Raw genomic sequence first — 23,878 nt, forward strand, 5'->3', positions numbered from 1 at the left:
ACTCAGTCCTTGAGTGTTGCACCTGAGTTTGTTAGTGAATATGAAACATCCGCTGAATACTTGTTTCGTCAACAATCGGCATAATCTCAAATTGTATTAGACCACCAAATACGACAACCGAACTCCTATAAAAAATGTTGCTCACCCGCTTTAAAAGATCCTCCATCACACCAATAATACAATAAAATACCTCTCTCACAATGAAATAAAATGGTAACGAATTTTGGTTTTTATAAGAAGAGGACTCACCTTACAGGTTACGTGTTGCAATGCCATCCAACTAGCATTTGGCACGTGTACAACACGTAAAGTGCGTGTTGCTTGCATGCCTGACACGTGTCTAACATGCATGGTGCGCGTTGCTTGGATGGTCCACGTGGACAACATGCATAGTGCATGTTACTTCTGATTAAAACACGTGTCCATTACGCTGCATGCATGCTGAGATGATTCATTAGCACGTAATTTGCATGTTGCATCTACTATATCTGCAACATCCACCCACCTGTATATATACTAAAAAATTTCATTTCCAGCAAAAATTCACATATTTTTTTTCATATTAAAATTTTTTAACAAAAATTAAGTATACATTGATTTTAAATTAAAATTATAAATAACAATAACTAGATACACATTGCACACCACCAAGAAAACGCGGTTTATGGTAGTTAATTCTCATGGCTGTAGATCACAGCTTTCTTCAGAAAATGGTTTCTCTTATCCTCCCTTAAAGGACGCAACATGCTGGAGTAGTGTTGTGTTGTCTGCGTTTAAAAACAATTATAAATTCACAAATTTCTGCTTCTGCCAACAGCAATAATTTATCGTCAATAATGTTAATGCTCCTTATTAATTAGTTTATGGGAAAAGATATGGGAAACTAATTAATTAATTTGTTCAGCCAATAATCAATCAATATTTTTCTTTATTTTAAAACTTTTCTTTTTCACTCTTAATATTTGTTCATTCCCTACTTTATTAACAGATTGTTTATTAAAACCATTATCTTAAGGTGTAACTTTGAATAAATGGTGAGACCAAGATTCATGAAGGTAAAGCATTATTATTAGTTTATTACTACTCTGGATCGGAGTAATTCTCATCAACGTGAGGTTTGGTGGAAAATAATGAGTGCTTGCATTTATTCTCATTGCAAACTTATATATATGTATAGTTTGGCCAGTGGCCACTCATGAAATCTGTTTGTTCATGGCCTCTTTCACAATAATTAAATTGGTTATGTGATATATATAGTGATGAAGACTAAAATTATTTTAGTCTTAATTTTTGAACTAAATTTTTTAATATTTAAATGTATTTTTTTCAAAAAAATTTATTTTACCATGTTTTTGTCCTTTAACCAAAATTAATTTTTTTTAATAAAAATATCAATATTTTACTATTTTATCTTTTTTTTTGTTAATTTTAATCTTAAACCACTACAATCACCATATTATGATTATTATCATTATCTAAAAGAAGATGATAGAAAAAATAAGTATTTTTAGAATAAAATAGGACGTTTAAAAAAAATAATTAATTAATTTTAATTAGGACTATAAAATAGAAAAAGAATAAGACGTTTCAAAACTATATTATTAGTACTCAGTTCAAAAGTTAAAAATTAAATGAGTATTTTACCCAATATATATCATAACAACAAATTAGTGTGTGGGGTTTAAGTTTAATTTGTAGGATTAATTTTAAGTTGAGTAAAGTATTATTTTTATTCTTAATATTTAATTTAGATAATATCTTAAAATTGTCAATAACGTTTTAAACATTATTTTATTTAAATTTATTTCTAACGTTTTAAAATTATTATAATATTATTTTATATATCGTCGACTCTATTAATAATTCTGTAATGGAAATACATACTAGATGTTATAACCTATTGTAAAAAATTAATCTCATATTACGATTAAAAAAAAATAAAAAATTAAATAAATAAAAGAAAAATAACACTACCATATATGAGAGAATAAAATGTAATTAGGGTTTTGTATACTATTATTATATATTCTCCATATGGATCAATAACAAAATGTATATGTAAACTGTAAAGTATCCTCCAAATTTTGACCAATGAAACACCCGGATACAAAAGTAGGATTAAGGGAATAAATTAATTAATTAAATTAAGTATCATGAAGAAGCATAAAAGAGTTGACGAACATTCATTGGATAAATATCATTGTGAGAACCATCTAACAAACGCTTGGCTATAAAAACATTAGCAGCATCAGTTGGATGAAAAGGGTCCCAAAACACATACTTTGATCTGTCCATGCATACTCTTGATGTTGGACTACATGGGATTAAACCTCCAAATCTCCCAGCCAAGGAACAACAAGATGATGATGGGTTTACAAAACCTGTATGCATCATCACTACATCATTATTCATTTATCAAAGAATTTAATTTTGATACAATTACAGTACGTAAAAATGTCGAAGAATATTGTTAGAGATATTCTGATAGAATTACTTTATAATTTTTAATTTAACCATTATAATTTGTGTTTTTCTACTATTTTAACTAATAACACAATTTAAATTAGAATATTCTAATATAGTTATATTATGGTAAATATGGTAGCTATGATACTTTAAAAAAGTGTTGTTAAAAATTAAAATAATATTTTTTTATTATTTAACAATATTTTTTAATTTAAAAATAAAAATATTATTAAAATATAAAAAATATTACTTTAATTGTAACCATACTTGTATGATCATCATAACTATCGAAACATCTTCGAATTAGAATTCATCATTTAAATTTTGCCATAAATTGTGATTGTCTAAAATATTAAATATGTTACTAATTATAAAAAAATGTAAACAAACTTTGTAATCATCTAATTATGAAGTGAACATTTTGTATACACATTCAACTTCATTAACTTTTACACCTATGATTGGAATGATCATAAAATAAAATGTTTAAATTAATTAAATTACAATATAAAACAGTTTGATACATCAAATTATTTTCTAATTAATTAGTCAAAAAATTATAGTGAATATTGAGAGGTGTCAGTGTAGATTAATTGGCATGCATATATACATACCATATTCCATGTAATTGCTGAATATATCTTCCAAGATGGTGTAAACATCTGCATAAACAAACATTGAACCCTTCAAATTTGCACTGAGCTCAGCAACAAGACCCTTCAATTGGGTGTTAAACAATTGAGCTAACTGATTGGGGAATGTGACACAATTATCTCCAGCATCTATGTTTGTATCCCTTTGATTTGGGATGCACCCAATGGGCCCCACATTCACCACTATGATTTTTCTTGCTCCAAGATTGAATAACCTCTGCAAAAGAAAAAAAAAATTCTCATTTGTTATTTAAGTTTATATATTTTGAGAAACAATCATATTTTTCATAATAAAATGTTTGATTTTCTGCTTATATATTAAAAAATTAATATAATTAATTCCCTTGTACTTAAATTCTGTTTCAAAAACCAAAATAAAAAAATGAAAAACAGAGGTAGAGTGACAAAAACACACTAGAAAAAATATAAGAATTTTGTGTTTTTTTTTTTTGCAGGAGTGTCTCTATTTATCTTTACAAGAAGGTAGATTTATATATTTTTATTTTAAAAATAGTACTAAAAACAGAAACAAAATAAAGTATTTCCATTTTATCTCTCTATCTCCCAATCTTGATTTTATTTTATTTTTCTGATATATTTATCAAAGACAAACTTATGATTAGCAATACTACTATATGGTAGGAATATAATAACATTATTATTCATTACAGTGAGTTGCATTCTGAATCTTGAAATCATGGTGTTGACAAAGACTTGTGGAGTTGTCAACTTCTGCTCAGCAATGGTGACTCCTGGTGTTAGATAGTTATTGATGAAATCGTTTGAACCAATTGTTACTGAGAACAGTCCTCTTCTTAATAGATCAACAGCTGCAGTAACCCCAATGCTTGAAATAATGTCTTGCCTTGTATTTTCAAAGTTATCTAATTGTGCATCCAAGTTTATTCTTCCACCCTATTATAGTTATAATAATAATAATAATACTAATTAAAAAGTGTACCATTTTGTATTTAATTAATTAAGTATATGCATGTAGCAAAAAGTCAAAGATATTGGTTATTGAGATCATTTCAAGCGTTTTAAACTCAGGTATTTCAGTGATTTAAACCATCAATTTTAATAGTTAAAATCATTGGAACACTCGAATTTCTGAAACACTTGAAATGTATCTTTGATTGTTGAAGAACTTACAAAGATTTTTCCAGTGAGATTGAGGATTCCACTTCCACCTGAGGCATAGTTGACACCCTTTAGAATCACTGGTCCAACTGTGGTTGGAGCCAAATAAGGTGGAGTATAACCCATTGCTAGTTCCTCACCTTCTCACATTGAAAAAATAAATAAATAGCACACTTGATAATACTGAAAAAGAAAAGAAAAGAAAAAGTGTAGTATAGTTTAATTTAATTTAATTTATTTACTTACCAATGATATCAACAATGGTTCTTCCATTTGTGAACCTCCCTGTTGGTTTGCCAAAATCAATGCCAAAAGGAGCGTAGTTAGCCCTCGTGAGAGTGGGAATGTAGTTATTGTTCCCTACATCAACAAGAGAATCTCCAAACACAAAATTTGCAGTTGATGAATCTTGTGAGGTAGTTGAAACCTTAAACAACATGGCCAAAACTATGCAAACTCCAAACACAACAACACTGTCAACAATGAAGATCCTATTCAAATCCATAGCCATTGCAAAATATGTATGTATAATTGTGTATTGATAGAAACTAAAGATGTAATATAATGTGAATAATAATAATAAGATCACAAAAGAATATGATTGATATTATTGCTATGTGCTAATGATAATGGGTTGGGTAGACACACACACATATATATAACACTAAAAAGGTTGTGTGAGGATAACAGAGAAAACACCCTTTTTCAGTCAAAGGTATGGGTTCAACAATGAAGTGAACCACCTATATTAATGACCCTTAATACAGATCAACTACCGTATGTGAGCAAATTTTGTAAATAGCAAATTTGGTAAATATATATTACCCCAAAGGCCCAAAGTGCGGCTAAAAAAATTAAATATGGGGCCAAAATGCCAAATCGTGATATTTTAAAATATATTATCTTTTTTGCTTTTTTTTTAATGTGAAAAATTGTATTAATAATAAAAATAAAACCGGAGGTCCAATTTTAATTTTTTAATTTTTATTCTTCTAAAAATAAAAATTGAAAGGCTCGATTTTAATTTTAAATTATTTTAGAGAGTTAAATTTTAGTATTTTATATTTTTTAATTATGTGAAAAGTAAAATCGGAGAGTTTGATTTTAACTTTAAAAATATTTTAATTTTTTAAAGATAGAAATCGAACATTCCAATTTTAATGTTCTAAAAATTTTTAATACTTTGATATTAAAACTGACCATCCGACTTATGGAGTAATTATATTGGTGTCCTACACCCTCTTTAAATCCCATATATGCATTTTACCTCATTGTTTGACCATAAAATAATTATTTTGCACTAAAATAGATTTAAATTTGACCCAAATATTTTATCATCATCTCTATTTTAAAGATTTAAAGCGAATTTTAAATTAATTCGAAATTAATTAGATTGAGCTGATATATAATTAATATATATAATATAATTTTGTAAATTTTAAATAATGAATTAATAAAATTTTATTTATAAAGATTGAATTCAATAAATATTATATAATTTTTATATTAAAATAAATTATTTTAAAATAAAAATAATACCAGCTATGATCTAAAATCGACAAACAAAAATACTAAATAAAAATGACAAATTAAAAAAAAAATGTTTCAGCGTGGACCGGATGTTGAACATCCTTATTGCTAATTTGCTAGGGCGAAATGTGTAAAAGTATTAATATTTTATAAAGATGGGTGTCACAATAGGGCGAACAGTAGTCCCTCACGTTACGCTGGAGTGGTTAATATGGCAACTGTTTAAATAAAAATAATATTTTTATAATATATTAAAATTTAATTTTATAATTTATTATTTAAGAATAAAAAAGTATTTTTACAAAATGGCAGTGGTCATTTTGATTCTCGATTTCTGTTTATTTATTTTTTAGTTTTTTAAATTTATAAAATATAAAATAGAGATTAGTCATTTATACTTATAAAAGAAATTTTCTTGGTCTCCCCTCAAAATTATTTTAAAAATTAATTAATCTACCTCACGTTTTATAGATTTAAGGATTATTAGACTAATAAATAAATAAATATTAGAGATTAAAATAATCACTCAAATAAGATATTTGGAGATTAATTTAGAATTTTACTCCATAATAATATAATGTAAAAATTTCTGTGTGCAACCTTAGGAAATCCGTGCACATATTCAAGGCTTCCTTTTCTTAAAATAGTTACCCAAAACAGAATGCGACCAAGTTGTGCAAAATTCAAAACCAATTAAGTCTTCACTTCTAAGCTATAAATGAAGACAGTAATAATAAAGAAACAGGCTGATACCACTTGAAAGTGACTTTCCCTCTTTGGTAATATTATAATGGAGAACACTGTACTCCTGTCAAGTTATTGTTCATATTCATTGTTCCTATTTTATAATTCATCATCCTAATATATTTCTGCTACGATAATTATGATAATCATATGATATTTTAAAAAATATTATTAAAATATAAAATACTATAATTCGCCTTATATATATATATATATATATATATATATATATATATATATATATATATATAGTAAAGTATTAAATTGGTTCTTTATATTTGGGCGTAATTCTGTTTTGATCCTTAAAGCTTAAAGTAAAAGTTTCATTTTTAGTTTCAATGTAGTTCCACTGTGAAGTCAAAGTTAAATAATTAACAAAATGTCTTACATAACAACAAGATCGATAATCTAGAAAATAAATACAAGTTTCAGAAGCATAAAATTAACCGTGGATGCATCAATACATTATTTATCATTCTCCTTAGTTCTATAAAAAATATTTTATTTAAATTGTAAAAAAAATAATAAATAAATATATTGATGCATCCACAGTTGAGTTTGTACCTCTAGAGCTTATACTTATTCTCCAAATTATCGAACTTGTTCTTGTATTGCTGTCATGTAGGATATTTCGTTAATTATTTAACTTTGACCTCACGGTGAGACTATATTAAAACTAAATGAAACTTTTTTAAATTCAAATAGGACATTTTAAACCTTAAAAACTAAAACAGGATTACGTCCAAATGTAAGAGACAAATTTTATACTTTACCCTGTATATATAGTTTTTCAAGTTCATTTCATCTTAAGTGAAACAAAGATATGTTTGTGATGAACATTTTTCGTGGAATAAAGAACTTAAAACTTATTAGTGTATATATTCTGATCTCTTCTCACAAAAAAAAAAAAAAAAACAAGAAAGAAAGAAAGAAAGAAAAATTAGAATGCCTTTATTGAGGATTCTATATTCTTTATCTGACTATATATTTAGCTTCTTCGAATAATATCTCATAATATCTCTGTTCATAAATAATTATTCACTTCAGTAAAATAATACATATATAAATAAATATTAGTTTTACTTGTTCAACAAATCTCTTAAGTGAAATGCGGTCGGTACATAATAAGCTGCAGTATATATATTTAGGATCCAGAAATTAAGCATATTCAAAAGGTGAATATTAATATAATGTTATATTTCTTTTGTAATGATAGTGAAAATGTTGACAAATATATAGATTATTTTCTTTTTCATTCTACTAAAACCGTATATGAGATTTCACCTCATAGGATTTAATTTCTTCAATTTTTTATTTCTTCAATTTTTTTGAAGTCCTATATTTATTGTTCGATTTTAAAAATGAATAATAGATATAAATATGTAATTAGTTGAAATTAATTATTTTAAAATAAAAGAAAATAAAACATATACTTGCCAATGCAACTATACTCATATATTCTCTTTCTCATTCATTAATGTTGCTTAGCTCAACACTTTGCAAATCTTATTTCCAGAATGAATTGCACCTATCATAGTCCTATATTGATTAATTGCAAGTCTTATATATATGTTGAACAGATATAGCATAATAAATTCTTCATGTGTCAATCCCATACCCTGTTCTTACCAATTGAATTTTATATTTTATTATTATTTTAAATTTTTACATTAACCAAGTTCCAAAGTTCTTGTGTGAAATAATTAACTTTTACAATTGGATTTTGGTAATAAGTGTTAAAAATATCAAAGAAAAAAATTTTAAAAATTCATATTAAAATTTTAAATTTTTTAGTTAATGTTAAATATATAAACAAAATTCAATTTTCTATATTCATTATTGTTGTTCAAGCAAAGTGACTGGCAATGAGCTGAGATATGGGCTTTCTGTGTACACAATAAATAACTTAGGGTCGTTTAAAGCCTTTAATGCAACAAAAATAGGCAGCTAGAACAAGAAATAAAATATTGATGAGCTTATTTACAAAAAAAAATATTGATGAGCTTAATTTATATATGAAACGCAATTAATACATACTTTTAATTAATATTTGTCTGATAAAGAAAAGCAGTTAGTTTGGCAAGCATAAGAGGCTAGTGTATGTGTTTGTCTGTGAATGGTCAAACGAGGTGAGCTGTGGCTATGGAAGGATTCCGAATCTACACTACCACTAACGTGTGAAATTGAAAGAATTAGTGTGTGTTTGGATTATAGTTTATAAATGGGAGTTTGTATAAAATTAATTTTGTAAATTTGATTTTGATAAAAAATAAGTTTGTGTTAAAGTGATTTATGTTTAGTAATTTTTATATTAAAATAGATTATAATAAAATAAATATTGTTTGAATTATACTACTTAAAATTACTTTTATATAAAAAATTACTAATAGACATCAACTTAAATAATTTTTGTATATTATCTTATCAATTTAATTTAAATATTTAAATAGATCTTATTAATTAATTTTATAATAAAATTAATATTTATATATTAAAATAAAAATAATATATAAAAATTGACAAAATATTTTTTTAATTAAAACTAACAAAATATAAATTTTAGAGAGTACTAAGAATAATAGAAAAAATTAAATATTTATCTTGGTAGTGATTGAAATAAATTAAAAAATTTTTGATGATATTTTTTATATAGTCTATTTTTAATACTCTTAGTACTCTTTTTTAGTATGTTATAATTTTTTTTATTATTATTATTTATAATTAATTTTTTGTTTAATTTACTTTACCTAACAGGATCAATAAATTATATTATAAAAAGATAATAAAAAAATAATACAAAAAATCACAATTATAAAAATGTATAATGTCAAACAAATAATTAAGAAAAAAAAATTAATAAATAATAAAAAAAGAGTTCATATAAACAGAAATAATAAGAATTTTATAAATAATACAATAACATGCATAAAGAATAAAATTGGTAAAATGTAAATAAAGATTGAATGTTGATGGCTAAAAATCCATTGGTGAACTCAAAATTGTTGCTTCTTGTAAACGTGATTTTGAATGCAAAATTACTTCTGCGTTTATGAATAAAAAATTTGCCAAACCAAAAATTGAAGCTTTCAAGAAATCTAAAGTTTGCTTATTCTCTTCCAACGTGTTTTCCAAACATACCCCTAGTAATAAAGGTTGCTAGAACCAAACTCGTCAATAAATCGATCAAGTATGAGTTTAATGGTTCAATAGTTTAATGCTGATGGTGAAAAGAAAACGGGTGAGTGCAAGTAGAGATGTTCACGGAGAGGAGGACCGCGACAGAGAACGAAGAGCGACGACGAGAAAACCGACAACAGGAGTGATGTTAGAGACTGGAGAACACTACAAGAAATGTACTTAATGCTGTCGGATTTGACAACAGACATTACCAGCGAGTTTAGCAGCAGATTTTTCGATAACTACGAGTAAAAATTTGTTCTTAGAATAACTTACTGTCGAATTTAAAACTAAATACCACCAGTAAATAGGGGCGCGAAAATTAATTTTATTAGCGCCAAATTTAGCATTGGATTTTTCGTCGAAAATTTTCGACGGCAACACAAATTAGTGGAACATGGTGTTTAAGCAACGACGAGCACCTTACCATTGGATGTTATCGCTGATAAATCCGATGACAAATTAGGTAGAGATTTAAAGGTGAAACCCATCTCCCTTACTTCTATAAACTCTCGCTTTTTCCATCTTCTCTGCTTTTCTCTCGTCTTTCTCCCTCTTCTCCATTGAAGAAGGTTGTTGTGCCACCACCCAGAGTTGAGCTGTTGTCGCTGCCACTTAGTCCTATCGTTGTCGCAGATCAGCAGCATGTTGTTGTCACTGTTGTCGGAGTCTCTGTGAAAAATCTTGCCACTGCTGTTGGTGGCCCTTACCATCGGAGGTCATCACTGCGTCGCCGTCACCGCCGCTAAGGTCCACTGCACCAGAGTAATGTTGTCCTTTTTTCTTTTAGTTGTTAGTTATATTATACCTAAGATTTACTATACTTTAACTCCACTACCGTAGGTCTCACTGTTACCTCTTGTCTCTACCACGCTTTCACTATCCTGCCGCCACCGTCAGAAGTAATTTTTTATATTTTTTATTTTTTTCAGATTTTATTACTTGTTTAAGATTTTATTAAGTATTTTATTATTTTTGATTAAATTTTGTTAATAAAATATGTGATTAGAATATGTTATGGCATAATTTATGGTAATTAGTTGGATAAATTAGTTTAGGGTTTACTTTAAAGTTGAAACTAGAGTAATTTAGAGTTGAATTTTTTTATTTGTCTAGGATATTATTAATTTTTATTAAATTCTTGATTATTTTTTTTAATGAAGTGTGTGATTAGAGTTTGTTACATTAATTTAAGGGTTAAGTATGGTTTTGGTCCCAAAAGTTTTGTGCCAGAATCGAAACCGTCCCTCTTCTAATTTTCGATTTAAAATCGTCCTTAACGTTTTTTTTCGTATTAAAATCGTCCTTTTTAATAAAATTTTTTGTTTTATTCCTAAACTATCCCTATTCCTATTTTAATAATAAAAATTATAAAATTAAAAAAAAAAGAAAACGCGTGTTGGGGGGAGGGGGAAGAAAACGCGTTGGGGGGTGGGGGGAAGAAAAAGGTATACGAAGGGGGAGGGGAGGGGAAGAGGGGGAGGGGGATGGCGCCGGCGAGCCTCCGTCGTCGCTGCCGTAACCTCGTCGTCGCCGCCGCCTCCTCCAGAACTCTGATGATGATGACGATGAAGGGGGAAGGGAAGCCGCCGTCCCGCCGCCGCAGTCTCACCGTCTCGCCGCTGCAGTCGCTGCCTCTCTGCTGTCCAGATCAACCGCGATCCTATCCCCTCCTTCTCTTCTTCCCTGTCTCGGATCTCCTCGAACCAGAGCTCACCGCCGGCGAGCCTCTCCTGCTTCACCATGGCGCAGCAACGTGGAGCCTCCCCTGCTTCACCACCACACAGCAACGTGGAGTCTCCTCTGTTTCACCACCGCCAGCGAGCCTCCCTGCTTTCCCTCCCTCAGTTCCTGTCGCAGAAGGAATCCGAGCCACCACTACCTGTTACCCTCCCTCCAGCCCCTTGATTTGATTCTGGGTTAGTTTAGCTGGATTTTAATTTTCTGTTAGTTAATTTTAGGTTATTGAATTGCTGAAAGTTGCTACTGAATTGTTGTTGTTATTGTTGAATTAGCTTAGGTTATTGAATTTATGTTAATGGTTAATTGTATACAAGATCCATGGTTGTTGTTGTTCTTCTGCATTTGGTTGTTGTTGTTTCATTATTTTTTGCTTCTGCTGTTCTTCTACTTCTGGTTGAGCTTGTTGTTATCCATTGTTGTTATCCATTGTTGTTCTTCTGCGTTTGTGCATCTGCTTCTGGTTAATGTTGAGGAAGAAGATTGGTGTTGAGGAAGAATTCTGGGTTTGTTTTTCTGAGTTTGAGTTCTGGATCTAAGATTTGGGTTCTGATGAGGATAACGATGATGATGTTGATTTTCTGAGTTTTGGTTGGTGTGGTGGTGGTGGTGATGGAGTGGCAGTGGGTGGGGGTGGTGTTGGTGTTGGTGTTGGTGTTGGTGGTGGTGGTGGTGGTGGTGGTGTTGGTGCTGGTTGTGGCGGTGGTGTTGGTGTTGGTGGTGGTGGTGGTGGAGGAGGTAATTGTGTTGGTAGTGGTGAGGGTATTTTAGTCCAAAAAAAATTAAAAGGACGATTTTAATACGAAAAAAACGTTAAGGACGATTCTAAATCGAAAATTTGAAGAGGGACGATTTCGATTCTGGCGCAAAACTTTTGGGACCAAAACCATACTTAATCCTTAATTTAATATAATTAGAAATTAAATAATGCTAAATTAGATAAAGTATAATTTATGATAATTAGTTGAATAAATTAGTTTAGAATTTAGTTTAAAGTTGAAGTTAGGGAGAGTTATAGTTGAATTTAGGTAAATTAAGTAAATTCAGAATTAATTAGGATTTTTGGATTAGTGTATACGTGTTTGTATAAATGTTATTAATTTTTTATTATTAGTTTTTATATTTTTAACTTTATTTTTATTTTAGGATTTACTTTTTTATCTAAACGTCGTGTAATTTTAATCGTGGGTTGTTCATGCTAATAATATAGATGGGTTGTCCGTGTAGTACCGAGGTTGGTTTTCTATTTCTAAACATGTTTGTTAAAGTTTTATGATGGCCTTACTTTTTCTAGGATAAAGTTTTAGGACAGAAGTAAGAGAAGGTTGCCTAGTGGCGCCTTTTCGAAAACCTTAATTTATCTTACAATTGTTTCCTGTGTAAAAAATGATAATTTTTTTGTGTGGAAGTCTTTGGATTAACAAAAAACTATTGTCTAAAATTATGTTTGGTTTGTGAAAAAAAATATTTGGTGGAGGTTTCTAACTATAGACAAAATGATGCCAGAATTTTTAAAAATTTAATAGGTTGTGTTGTTGGTTGAATTCTAAGTATTGACACTAATAAAATACCCTAAAGACCAAAACACTTTTTCTTTCTCAATTAATTTTTAATTTGCTTTATTTATAAATTCTTAAAATCTTTAAGATTTATATTGCAATAATAGTCCTGAAATGAGTAATATCAAATTTATTTCTGATTGTATCGATTACTTAAAAATGAACGATATCTTATAGTGTTAAAATAAAGTTCTTCGTATAGAAAATTAAAGAACATTCACTAACATCGTTCTTCTCTCTTCTTCCTAGAATGGCGACTTAATAGGACCAAGGGAACAATAACAATGGCGATTATCAGGACCTGTAGTGATTAGGATATAGTTTTGCTTCGTTTGACAGTATTAGTAGCTTATCTGTTTGACTTTTTCATCTGTATATTTGTTATTTCAGATTATAGTGGTATATGTTTGATTAAAAATACTATTAGATTTTCATTAATTGGTATTTAACTATTAATTCTTGACATATTGATGATGATATATTAGGTTATAATAGGTATTATGTATAGCCATTCAATTGTTTTTTAAAAAAAATTAAAATTTAAGTTGTCGAATTTACCATCGATTAAATCCGCTGGTAGTTTTTAATTTAATTATTAATAAATAATAAATTACCATTAGATTTATCGGAGGATGAATCTGATGGTAGTAAATGTGCCAAAATTACCGTTGAAAATTTTTTTATGATAACAAACTCTAAAATTTCGCTAATTAAAAGTTTATATTCATCGGTAATTAGTGACAGACGAAAAAATCTGCAGATAAACAGTTAGCGGCGAGGTTTTTACCATTGGATTTATTTCGCCGCTAGATCCAATGATAAATAGATTACTGACAGATTTTTTTTTTGTAAATTCGCCGATATATCCGACAGTATTTTGTAACTTTCTTGTAGTGGAAAATAAAGAACCCCGTGGGTTTTGTGCACGTGAGTGACAACGACAGGAGGAGGTGGAGGCTTGGTTGAGGCTATTAGACTGACAACAACAATACCTTCCAACTGATAGAGGGTAGCTCGGTGATGAAAAAGGTAGGGCATGGGGTTGAGTAGCTCCTAGGGTTTAGGTCTCTCTTCTTTGATGTGGTATGGGAGATGGGTGAGAGTTTGAGAAGTGAAAATGGGAGAGAGACTAAGTGGTGTAAGACTGTGGACTTTTAAAATTATTTTTTAATTAATAAAACGACTCCATTTTAGCAGAATTAGTAGACCGAACAAATTCCAAAAAAGGTACCAGTTCACACAGTTGAATCGACTATTTTTTATCAATTCTTTGTCAGACGGTCCTCCAAATCAACCGAACTGCTAGGAGAACTAATTCTTGATTAATCCAATTGAAGTAACTGGTCTAGTTCAATTTTTCAAAACCATGGTTCAAAGTTTAATGTAATGTCGCTTTTGTATTATTTTTCAATATTTTGTTAATTAATTGATGAAAAATACACACATAAAATTTAGAGAGGATAAAAGTGAAATTTTTCTTTATATATATATATATATATATAGTACAATTTTATTTCTTCATCTAAAATATATACTTTTAAATGATGATAAATAATATTTAAAGGGATTAGTTAAAAAGTATTGATTAAAACTTTAAAAATAAAACTAAAAAGTTTTAATTTTTTTTAATATATTAGATAATAACTATCCAATTTTTTTAATATATTAAATTTTTTTAAATAAAACTAAGTATCTAATTTCACTTTTACCTTAAACCCACCACTTTTACCTAATTTCACTTTGACCTAGTTACATCCCCTTCTAACCAAAATCCTTTTCTCATCACAACCAGCCATCCATCACCTACCCCAGAACGCAGTCCTCCTCGCCGACGTGAAATCTTCCAAGAGTCGCCGTCTCCTGCCTCACTAACCCCAAGTACATGTGAGCTATTCCGAATGAAGAACAAACATCCCATTCGCATGAAGAACAAACATCTCATTTTCATAAAAGATAAACATCCGCATGCGCGATGAAGGACGAAGCTGGGCTGCTTGCAGCGGCACGATGAGGCTGGGCTGCGTGCGGCGGTCATCGCGATGCGATGGAGGAAGAAACTAGGCTGCTTGTAGCGGTGCAATGGAGGCGCGACGAGGCTTGATAAAAAAGCACGAAGGAGGAGCAGAAGATGGAGACGTTCTTCGCCTTGGTAAAAAGCACGAAGGAGGCGCGTGATCTCCTCTTCAATAAGGACAAAACAGATAACAAGGTTGACGAGGATAAAGAAAGGAAAAGCTACTTGGATTCCAATGTTTCAGCTAGAAGACTTCATTGATTATGGAGAATTGAGAATACGCGAGAGACGGCGAGGGTTGTGGAGTGCAGCGGTGGGTGCGATGTGGGTGCGAGAGGAAGGATTTATGGTTATTGAAAGTTAAATTCAAAATAAGAATTATATCTAATTAATTCAAAATTTGAATTTTAAAATTAAAATTAACTATTTTTAACCTATTGTTTAGGTTGTTCAAAAAAATTGTTGTTCCCTTATACTTTCTTCTCTTTATACCCTCCCTCAATCTAAAAAAAAATAAGATGTGAATTGTGATGTAAGGTTTAATACTTTATAACAACATTAATGTTATTATGCCTTAGCATATATCATATTTATAGTGAGATCGTTCACACAGAAATTTTTTTTACTATCTCATATATGATTTTTTTTTGGACCGGTCATCCTCCTAAACGAATACTCAGTTAATCTTTTTTTCACATGTCTAAATCACTTGAGACGAAATTTTATCATCTTTTTTATAATAAGTGCTACTCCAATTTTCTCTCTTATATCTTCGTTACTTATTTTATTCATACATGCGTGTCTGATCATCCATCTCAACATTTTCATTTCTGTCACACTTAATTTATGTTCATACTCACTTTTTGTCGTTCAACACTCTGTTTCATATAACGTAGTCGGTCTAATGATGGTGTCATAAAATATCCCTTTAAGTTTTAAAGGTACTTATTTGTTGCATATAAAATTAGACATACTCCGCCACTTTATCCTTCTATATATCCCATGTTTTACATTCTATATGATTTCTTTATTATCCTGTATAGATACTTTTTTTTTCCAAAGATAAATATTATTTTATTAATATAAAATAAAAGTGTTTCCATAAGGAAGTACAAAAGAATTGGGTATTCCCATTTATCATCAGCTGTGACTGAAAGACTAAGAGCTTAAAGAAGAGTAAAGTAAGAGTAAAGAAAAAGTAGCATCTATCAGGTATGGTTCACGAGTTCACGCACTAAATTGCTAGCTTCTTTCACTATCTCTGGTGCTGGGCTTATTACCTTCTCAAAAACACACCGATTCCTCGCTTTCCAAGTGCTCCAACACAACGCCGCTATGAGGAGGGTCTTTTGTCTACCGTCGAATTGAGCCACTGCCCAGGATAAGACTCGTTGCCACCAATTGAAAAAAGTTTCTTCTTCTCTCATCCATAGGTCAGGGGTTATTAAGCTTAGGCTCCATATTATTGAAGACAGGGGGCATTGGAACAAAGCATGAGAAATTGATTCAGCCTTCAACATGCATCTTGGACAAGTGACAGGAGTGGATGCGAACCGGCTGTGAACTTGTTGCAACACCGGAAGCTTTTCATGAAGACTTTTCCATAGAAAAATCTTAATTTTATGTGGTAATTTCAACTCCCAAATGCTATTCCAGACTCTGTTGTGTATGTTCTGGGACCTCAATGAAGTAGGAGAATGAAAGAATCCATAAGCAATTTTGTATCCTGACCCAACTTCATATATACCAGATTTTGTCCAGCACCAATTAACTTCATCCTCCTCCTCTGTTGGTTTGATTGAAAAAATTTTATTGCATATATCAACTGAAAAAATCGACTCAATCAGATTTTTATTCCAACTTCTATCAGGATTTAGTAACGCACTAACGTAATACACTTGCATATTTGGCGGGATTGTGAGTGCATTTTGAGGGACATTAAGGGGCACTGGTGGTGGGAGCCAGGGGTCATGGAAGATGCGAACATTAGTGCCAGAGCCTATTTTCCATAACAAGCCTTTCTCGATCACCTTACGCCCTTCAAGAACACTTCTCCAACCCCACGACGGTACGCTTCCTATCTCTGCATGTAGAAAATCTGTATATCTGAAATATTTAGCTTTGAGCATTCTTGATATAGTAGAATTAGGGTATTTCATTAGACGCCAACATTGCTTGCCCAATAAAGCCAAATTTTGCGCCCTTAGATCCTTGATCCCCAGCCCTCCATCTTTCTTTGGTCTCGTCATTGTGTCCCATTTAATCCAAACCATTCTTCGTTCTGCGCCTTTTTGACCCCACCAAAATTGCGAGAGCATGCTATGAATCTCAGTCAACAGCGTGTCCGGGAGCTTAAAACAAGAGAGTGTATAAATAGGAATCGCCTCCCCCACCGCTCTCAATAGCGTGTGCCTGCCACCTGATGACAATATACTTCTTTTCCAACCCATAATCCTCTTCTGAACTTTATCCTTGATAGCTCCAAAGGTTGCTTTCTTTCATTTTTGAACTATAGAGGGCAGTCCCAAGTATTTGTCTTGTGCTCCGATATGTTTAATATTTAGTGTCTGAGCAACTGCTAGTCTTGTGTTCTGAGGAGTGTTGTGACTGAAAAAGATAGCCGACTTATTCAAATTGACTTTTTGCCCACTAAAACCCTCATAGGTCTCTAGCAATTCTAGAATGCTTTGGCTTGTATTAGGTGCGCTCTTGCAAAAAAGGATTGAATCATCAGCAAACAAAAGGTGATTAATTGTTTGGCATCTCCGATTAACTTGAACTCCTTGAATTAATCTGTTTTGCTCTGCCTTGTGTAGCAAGAAGGAAAGTCCTTCTGCACAAAAAAGAAAGAGATATGGAGATAGGGGGTCACCCTGTCGGATGCCCCTATTTGGCCTAAAATAGCCAAATGGTTGACCTTCCACAACAACAGAGTAAGAAACAGTCGTTACTAATTCCTTAGTCCAGTTAATCCATTTAGCATCAAACCCCAGCTTATCCATAATATACCATAAAAAATGCCATTCAACCCTATCATAAGCCTTGCTCATGTCTAGTTTAATAGCCATCTCATGCTCTGTCCCACTTCTCTTATTTTTCAAATAGTGCATACATTCGTGGGCAATTAGAATATTATCTGAAATGAGTCTTCCTTTGAGAAACGCACTCTGATTTGGACTTATAATTTTATTCATAATACCTTGTAATCGGTGCACCATAACTTTAGAAATAATTTTATACATAACTGAAGACAAACTGATCGGTCGTACCTGAGTCATGTCACTAGCATCTGGCACCTTTGGAATCAAACGAATTTGAGTATGATTGAAACTTTTTAAAATTCTGCCACTGTGAAAGAAACTTCTCACTGCCTTAAAAACGTCACCTCCAACTATATCCTAGAAAAAGTGAAAAAACTTAGCTGTAAACCCGTCATCACCAGGAGCACTCTGAGCATGAACACTAAATGTAGCTCTTTTGACCTCGTCCATAGTTACTGGCCTTTGGAGCCTACGGTTCATGGAAGCTGTAACCTTAGACTCCAAATCCTCTAAGTATGGATTCGGATCAGCCGAACAAGAAGAAGTAAAAATATCGCAAAAGTAGTCCTCAGCTACCTTTGCAATATCCTCCGGTTTCGATGCAATCTCATTGTCCCTCCCCACTAATCTCCAAATTATGTTCCTTCGCATCCTTGATTGAAATTTCTGGTGAAAGAATCTAGTGTTCTGATCTCCTTCTTTTAGCCACTTGATTCTAGATTTTTCTCGCCAATAGCTCTCTTCTTTCAAATATGCCAGCTCCAACTTCTCTTCCAAACTGGTAACCTCCTCTCCCCCATTGATTCCAGCCACCCGCAACTCCTCTAGTTTAGCTTGAAGGTCCTCAATTTCTTTCCGGGAGTTTACTTTGTGAGTTTTCTGCCATTGAACTAGTCTATGTCTACAAACTTTCAACTTTTGGGCCAAGGAGAACATAGCCGAGTCTACAACTTCCATTCTCCACACTTCACTGACAATTCTCTTGACATCCTCTTCTCCACACCAACGTTCCTGGTATTTAAACCGCCTTTTACTATGCCAGGATTGAGGTTCGGTTTCCATCAAAATTGGAGCATGATCCGAGCCTGACTCTGTGAGCCTGTGCACCACTGCATTCGGAAACTTCAACTTCCATTCCATCCCAACTAAATAGCGGTCAAGCCTCTCCTTCACCAAATCCTCTCCTTGTCTTCGATTTGTCCACGTGAAAGGGTGCCCCACCATTCCAATATCCACCAATTCGTTACTGTCAATAAAATTAGTGAATGTTGCAATGGTGGTTGCTAATTTTTGGCCTCCACCCTCCTTTTCCGCTTGGCTTGTTATAGCATTAAAATCGCCTGCTATTACCACTTTTCCTTCCATGTGTTGGCTCATTGTTATAAGCTCCTCAAACTGTAAGGATCGAATTTGTTCTGAACAACTCAAATGGACACCAATGAACGCCCATACCTCACTACTTCCGACTTCCTTAATTTCGGCTGCCACAAAAAATTCTCCACTGCTAATAATTTGAACACTGATGCTGTCCTTCCAAGCTAGCACAAGTCCTCCTGCCACTCCTGCCGGGTTAACAATATGCCAGTTTTCGTAGCCGCATACCCGAAGTTTTGCTTCCACCTGTCGAGATTGGTTCTTTGTTTCACTTATAAACACAATCTCGGGGGAGTGGGATTTACAGATCCCTTTTAAGGTGTGAATTGTCAGGGGTCTCCCCAAACCCCGACAATTCCAAACTATAGTTCTCATGGCGCCTTGGGTGCCATTTGTAGGCTGGCACCCTCCACCATCTGTTTAACTGCATTTTCATCCTCTGTTCTTGCTTTCTTTGTAGTTACTTCAGCTATACCACTCATCAACCTTTTTTTGGGTTCACTTTTAGTATCTGACTCTGCAGCACCTTGTCTTGCTAACCTTTTCCACTTCCTACCTTTTTCTGTGGTGAGACACTCCCCAATAGCGAATTGCATAAGCTGCCCTTCATCTTCCTTGGTATTGGACTGACCAGCTATGATAACCTCCATGCATTCTGTTCTAGAATTGGCTGATTGAGGTGACTCAGGTGCTGCCCTATTACCAGTGTCTTGTGGTTTCAAACTTTGTTTCCCTTCTTGCATTGACATCCCTGCAAATTCTTCCAATAAGCAGTTTAAGACCGGTTTTTCCTTACGTTGAGTGGCCTTATTCTGGTTTTGAGTTGAGTTTGTTGAATGTTCTTTCTCCTTCAGAGTAGATTCGCGTTCCCACTTGGCTAGCTTTAACCCATTCGCCAATGTCATCCTCTTTTACCATCTCACTCTCTGTGTCCTTCAGCAGATCATGGAAGTTTTTCACCTCGTGCCCCAATTTTGCGCAATAGGTACAGAACTTTCCAAGTCTCTCATAGCGCAGTGCCACTTCTACCTCCTTTTTATTAGGTCCTGCCACTATTAACTGATCTATCACTTGCCTGGTAGCATCGATATTGATTTTGGCTTTCACAATCCTAGTTTTTCTACCTCGCATCTGAAATTTACCTACCTCTAACACTGTGCCCAGATTCTCTCCCAATTTACGTCCAACTTCGAGGGTTTTAAACGATTCTGGCAAACCCCAAAATTGAACCCAAACTGGAAAATTGGAAATAATCTCTTCATCACAGATCTGATCTTCCTTCCATCTCTTGACATGGAGCACATAATCTTTGAATAGCCATGGAGAACCACGTTCAACACGCAAGACATCCATTTCTTTATTAAAAAAGAATTGGAAGGAATTATCCCATTTGTCACTCACGCTAAATCCTTCTGGGTTTCCCCATATAGCCTTTAAAGCATTCCCCATGGTTCCAATTGAGAAGGTTTTGGAAGCAAAGAGTCTGCCATAGAGACTATTGGAGCAAGCGTTAATACCTTTTGATATGTCTGCCTCTTCCAGTAGAATCACATTCCTACCTCCTTTCAGGTTGTCTTCCTCGATCCGATCTTCATCCCTCGTTGTCTCAGCCATGCAGATTACGTAGACTTGTATTGAGATTTAATTGATCTTGACAATGTAGCCTTGACGGCACTAGGAACTCCGTTAAGAAACTCTAACAGAGCACTAAGAAACCCTAACAGAGCACTTATCCTGTATAGATACTTAAAACACTTTACTTGTGGTAAGATGTTTTTTTTTTCAATTTTCACTTATATATTATTATTTTTCCCCACCTACCAAATTTACATTCCATATATTCCGTCTTACTATGACTTATGCGCAAACTGTACTCCTCAAAAACTCCTCTTCACAACTCTAATTTTTGGATTTAAATCTTCTCTTGTTTCTCCCACGAGGACAATATCATTGACAAAAAATATATACTATAGTACTCATTTCTGGATATGCTTTGTAAACACTTCCAAAATCAATGTGAAAAAATACGAATTTAGAGATAATCTTTGATGCAATTCTATACCAATAAAAAATATTTTTTTTATACTATATTAAATCTTCACACTAATTATAATTCTATTCTACATATTTTTAATTATATAAATATATACAATTTTTATATTTTTTTTTTCAAAATTTTTTATATGACATCTTTTGATACCTTATCATAAGTTTTTTTAAAATTAATAAATACTATATGTAGATTTTTTTTATTCTAATATCTCTATTATTTTCCTTAACAAATATATAACTTCAATGATAAATCTACTGGGTATAAAGCCAAATTGATTCTTCCACATACCTATGTCTCCTATCTCAATTTATACGATGCCAAAATCTAATTAAGCTTCTAAATTATTCTAATAAAGGAAAACGAAAAAACAAAATGCTAAAAATTCATCACGAGACTCACAGGATTACCTAACGTGTGTAGTGTGCTTCCATACTTTAGCTTATGTAAGATACTTGATATGCAAACTTCCAATGGTTCACTAGTGATACTTTTATATTCTCAAGTTGGGCTTAAATCCCATCTCTTATATTTTAACTTTTTTTTCACTAATAATATATTTTTATGGGCCAAGTCATTTTGTTTAATGAATTTCTTTATTGTTCCTTCTATCTTTTTCTAACTTTCTTTTCTTATTCTTACATCTATTATCATATAAAAAATACTTTTACTTTTATAGTAATTTCTAATTAAATGTATCAAGAAAAAAATATACATAAAATTATAGTTTTGTCCGAAAAGAAATTTTTTTATATAGATAAATTTAAAAAATACTTTTAGTTATGGATGATAGTAAAATATGAAATTATTAATTTTAAAAATTTCTATTTGGATATGACATTTGTTAATAAATATTTTATTAAAAATAATGAAAGAAACCAATGTTACTAAATATATGATATAATGTTTAATTATATAAACTTTTTAATTTTTTATCTATTTTTATAGGATTTTTGGATCTATCGCTGTTTGTCATAGAAAATAGAGAACATAGACAATGAAGCATTAGAGTTGGCAAGACTAAAATAAAACGGCAAAATTTTTTTTCTAATGTTCTGTCTCTATTCTATGCTATTTTCTTTCTACAAGGATATTTTTGTCTCTAAGACAAAAGAATTTGACATTCTTTATGCTTATTATGTTTTAAGGGAGTTAAGTCCCTCTTTTGGTCATTGACTTTTTAATTGCTATAATTTGATTCTCCAAATTTAAAAAAGAAATGCACCAACATAGTCCCTTTTCAACGTCATTAGTGAGATAGTTCAAGTCTTGTCATGTTAGACATATTAAAACGATGTTTTACACGTCTTGACGCTAAAAGAACACTAAATGATGTCATTTCAGGGTTTGAACAATATTAAAAGAGAGGGGTATAACGTTTTAGTATTGTTCAAACCCTCAAATGACGTCATTTAGTGCCTTTTTTAGCGCCAAAACGCATATATACCACATCATTTTAATATGTCTAGCGTGACAAGGCTTGAGCTACGCCACTAATGGTGTTGAGTTCCGGAGACGGAAGATACATGAGAGACTATATTGGTGCACTTTTTTTAATCTGGATGACCAAATTATGACAATTGAAAAATCAGGGACCAAATTAGTGCAATTCGCCAATCTCAGGGACCAAAATGGGGTTTAACTCTATTCTAAGATTCAACTTTTGATGGTTTTAAATAAATACTCAATCTTGTTATATAAGAAAAAAAAATATGTGATACGTACTATAAATATTCGTGATATAAAGAGTTTAAGTATTATTTAAAAAATTATTAGTTTATATTTTTAAAATGTTCAATTTGATTTAATGTATTTTAATTTTATTTATTTAGTTACTACAGATTTTATGTTAGTGGGCTTAGGATTTTCTTATTTTAATCTAAAAAGATGTTATAAATACTTTCTGAACTATTTTAGTCGTTATATTGAGTGATTAGAGGTGTAAAATCCTCTTTTTTGGGTTTTCTGATGAAACCATGGTGTGGACAAGTGAGGTTGAATGAGACCCTATCTTATTGCATCAAGGAATAGACTTTTTTTAAATAAATAAAATATTTATTTATCAAAATATGTAAATTTTGTAGCATTTTTTACAAAAATGCACATGATCTCTTATGACGTGTACTCTTATTTCGTTTACTGTAAACGAGATACATGAATATTTATGACGTTTACAGTGTAAACGAGATACATAACGACAAATTTTTAGCAACTATAAAAGGATGTGCAACTCTTAGTATTCTCCACAAATATTTTACTTCTTCTTCTTTACCCTTTTCTTCCAAAAAATAAGATAAAATATCTAATAGTAGTTGATATTTAGTTGTAAGTGTGTATCTCAATTGTCATATGAGAAATAGTGACACTAAGGTGATATTTGAGTGTGAGAA

General features: G+C 31.5%; 2 protein-coding genes across 2 annotated transcripts; both read right to left on the reverse strand.

Moving 5' to 3' along the window:
* Window positions 1-1,980: 1,980 nt before the first annotated feature.
* Window positions 1,981-4,990, reverse strand: LOC112741634 (GDSL esterase/lipase At4g16230-like). The gene is made up of 5 exons (XM_025790666.3): window positions 4,506-4,990; window positions 4,272-4,399; window positions 3,789-4,034; window positions 3,081-3,336; window positions 1,981-2,381 (listed from the first exon to the last, which is right to left on the reverse strand). The coding sequence occupies exons 1-5, from the start codon at window positions 4,768-4,770 to the stop codon at window positions 2,152-2,154; spliced, it is 1,125 nt and encodes a 374-aa protein (XP_025646451.1). The 5' UTR covers window positions 4,771-4,990; the 3' UTR covers window positions 1,981-2,151.
* A 15,255-nt stretch (window positions 4,991-20,245) lies between these two features.
* LOC112742280 (uncharacterized protein At4g02000-like) lies at window positions 20,246-21,052 on the reverse strand. Its single transcript, XM_025791517.1, has one exon. It carries the CDS (start codon window positions 21,050-21,052, stop codon window positions 20,246-20,248), a length of 807 nt encoding a protein of 268 aa, XP_025647302.1.
* Between the last annotated feature and the right edge of the window lie 2,826 nt (window positions 21,053-23,878).

The sequence above is a fragment of the Arachis hypogaea genome, chromosome 14 (genome assembly GCF_003086295.3).
Source record: "Arachis hypogaea cultivar Tifrunner chromosome 14, arahy.Tifrunner.gnm2.J5K5, whole genome shotgun sequence".
Lineage (NCBI taxonomy): Eukaryota > Viridiplantae > Streptophyta > Magnoliopsida > Fabales > Fabaceae > Arachis > Arachis hypogaea.

Excerpts from the sequence above, each read along its gene's own strand:
- LOC112742280 (XM_025791517.1), bottom strand. The coding sequence starts at position 21,052 with ATGGCTGAGACAACGAGGGATGAAGATCGGATCGAGGAAGACAACCTG.
- LOC112741634 (XM_025790666.3), bottom strand. The coding sequence starts at position 4,770 with ATGGCTATGGATTTGAATAGGATCTTCATTGTTGACAGTGTTGTTGTG. Across the intron at positions 4,400-4,505 it reads AACCATTGTTGATATCATTG|GTGAGGAACTAGCAATGGGT; the intron begins GTAAGTAAATAA and ends CAATGTGAGAAG. Across the intron at positions 2,382-3,080 it reads CAGCAATTACATGGAATATG|GTTTTGTAAACCCATCATCA; the intron begins GTATGTATATAT and ends TGATGCATACAG.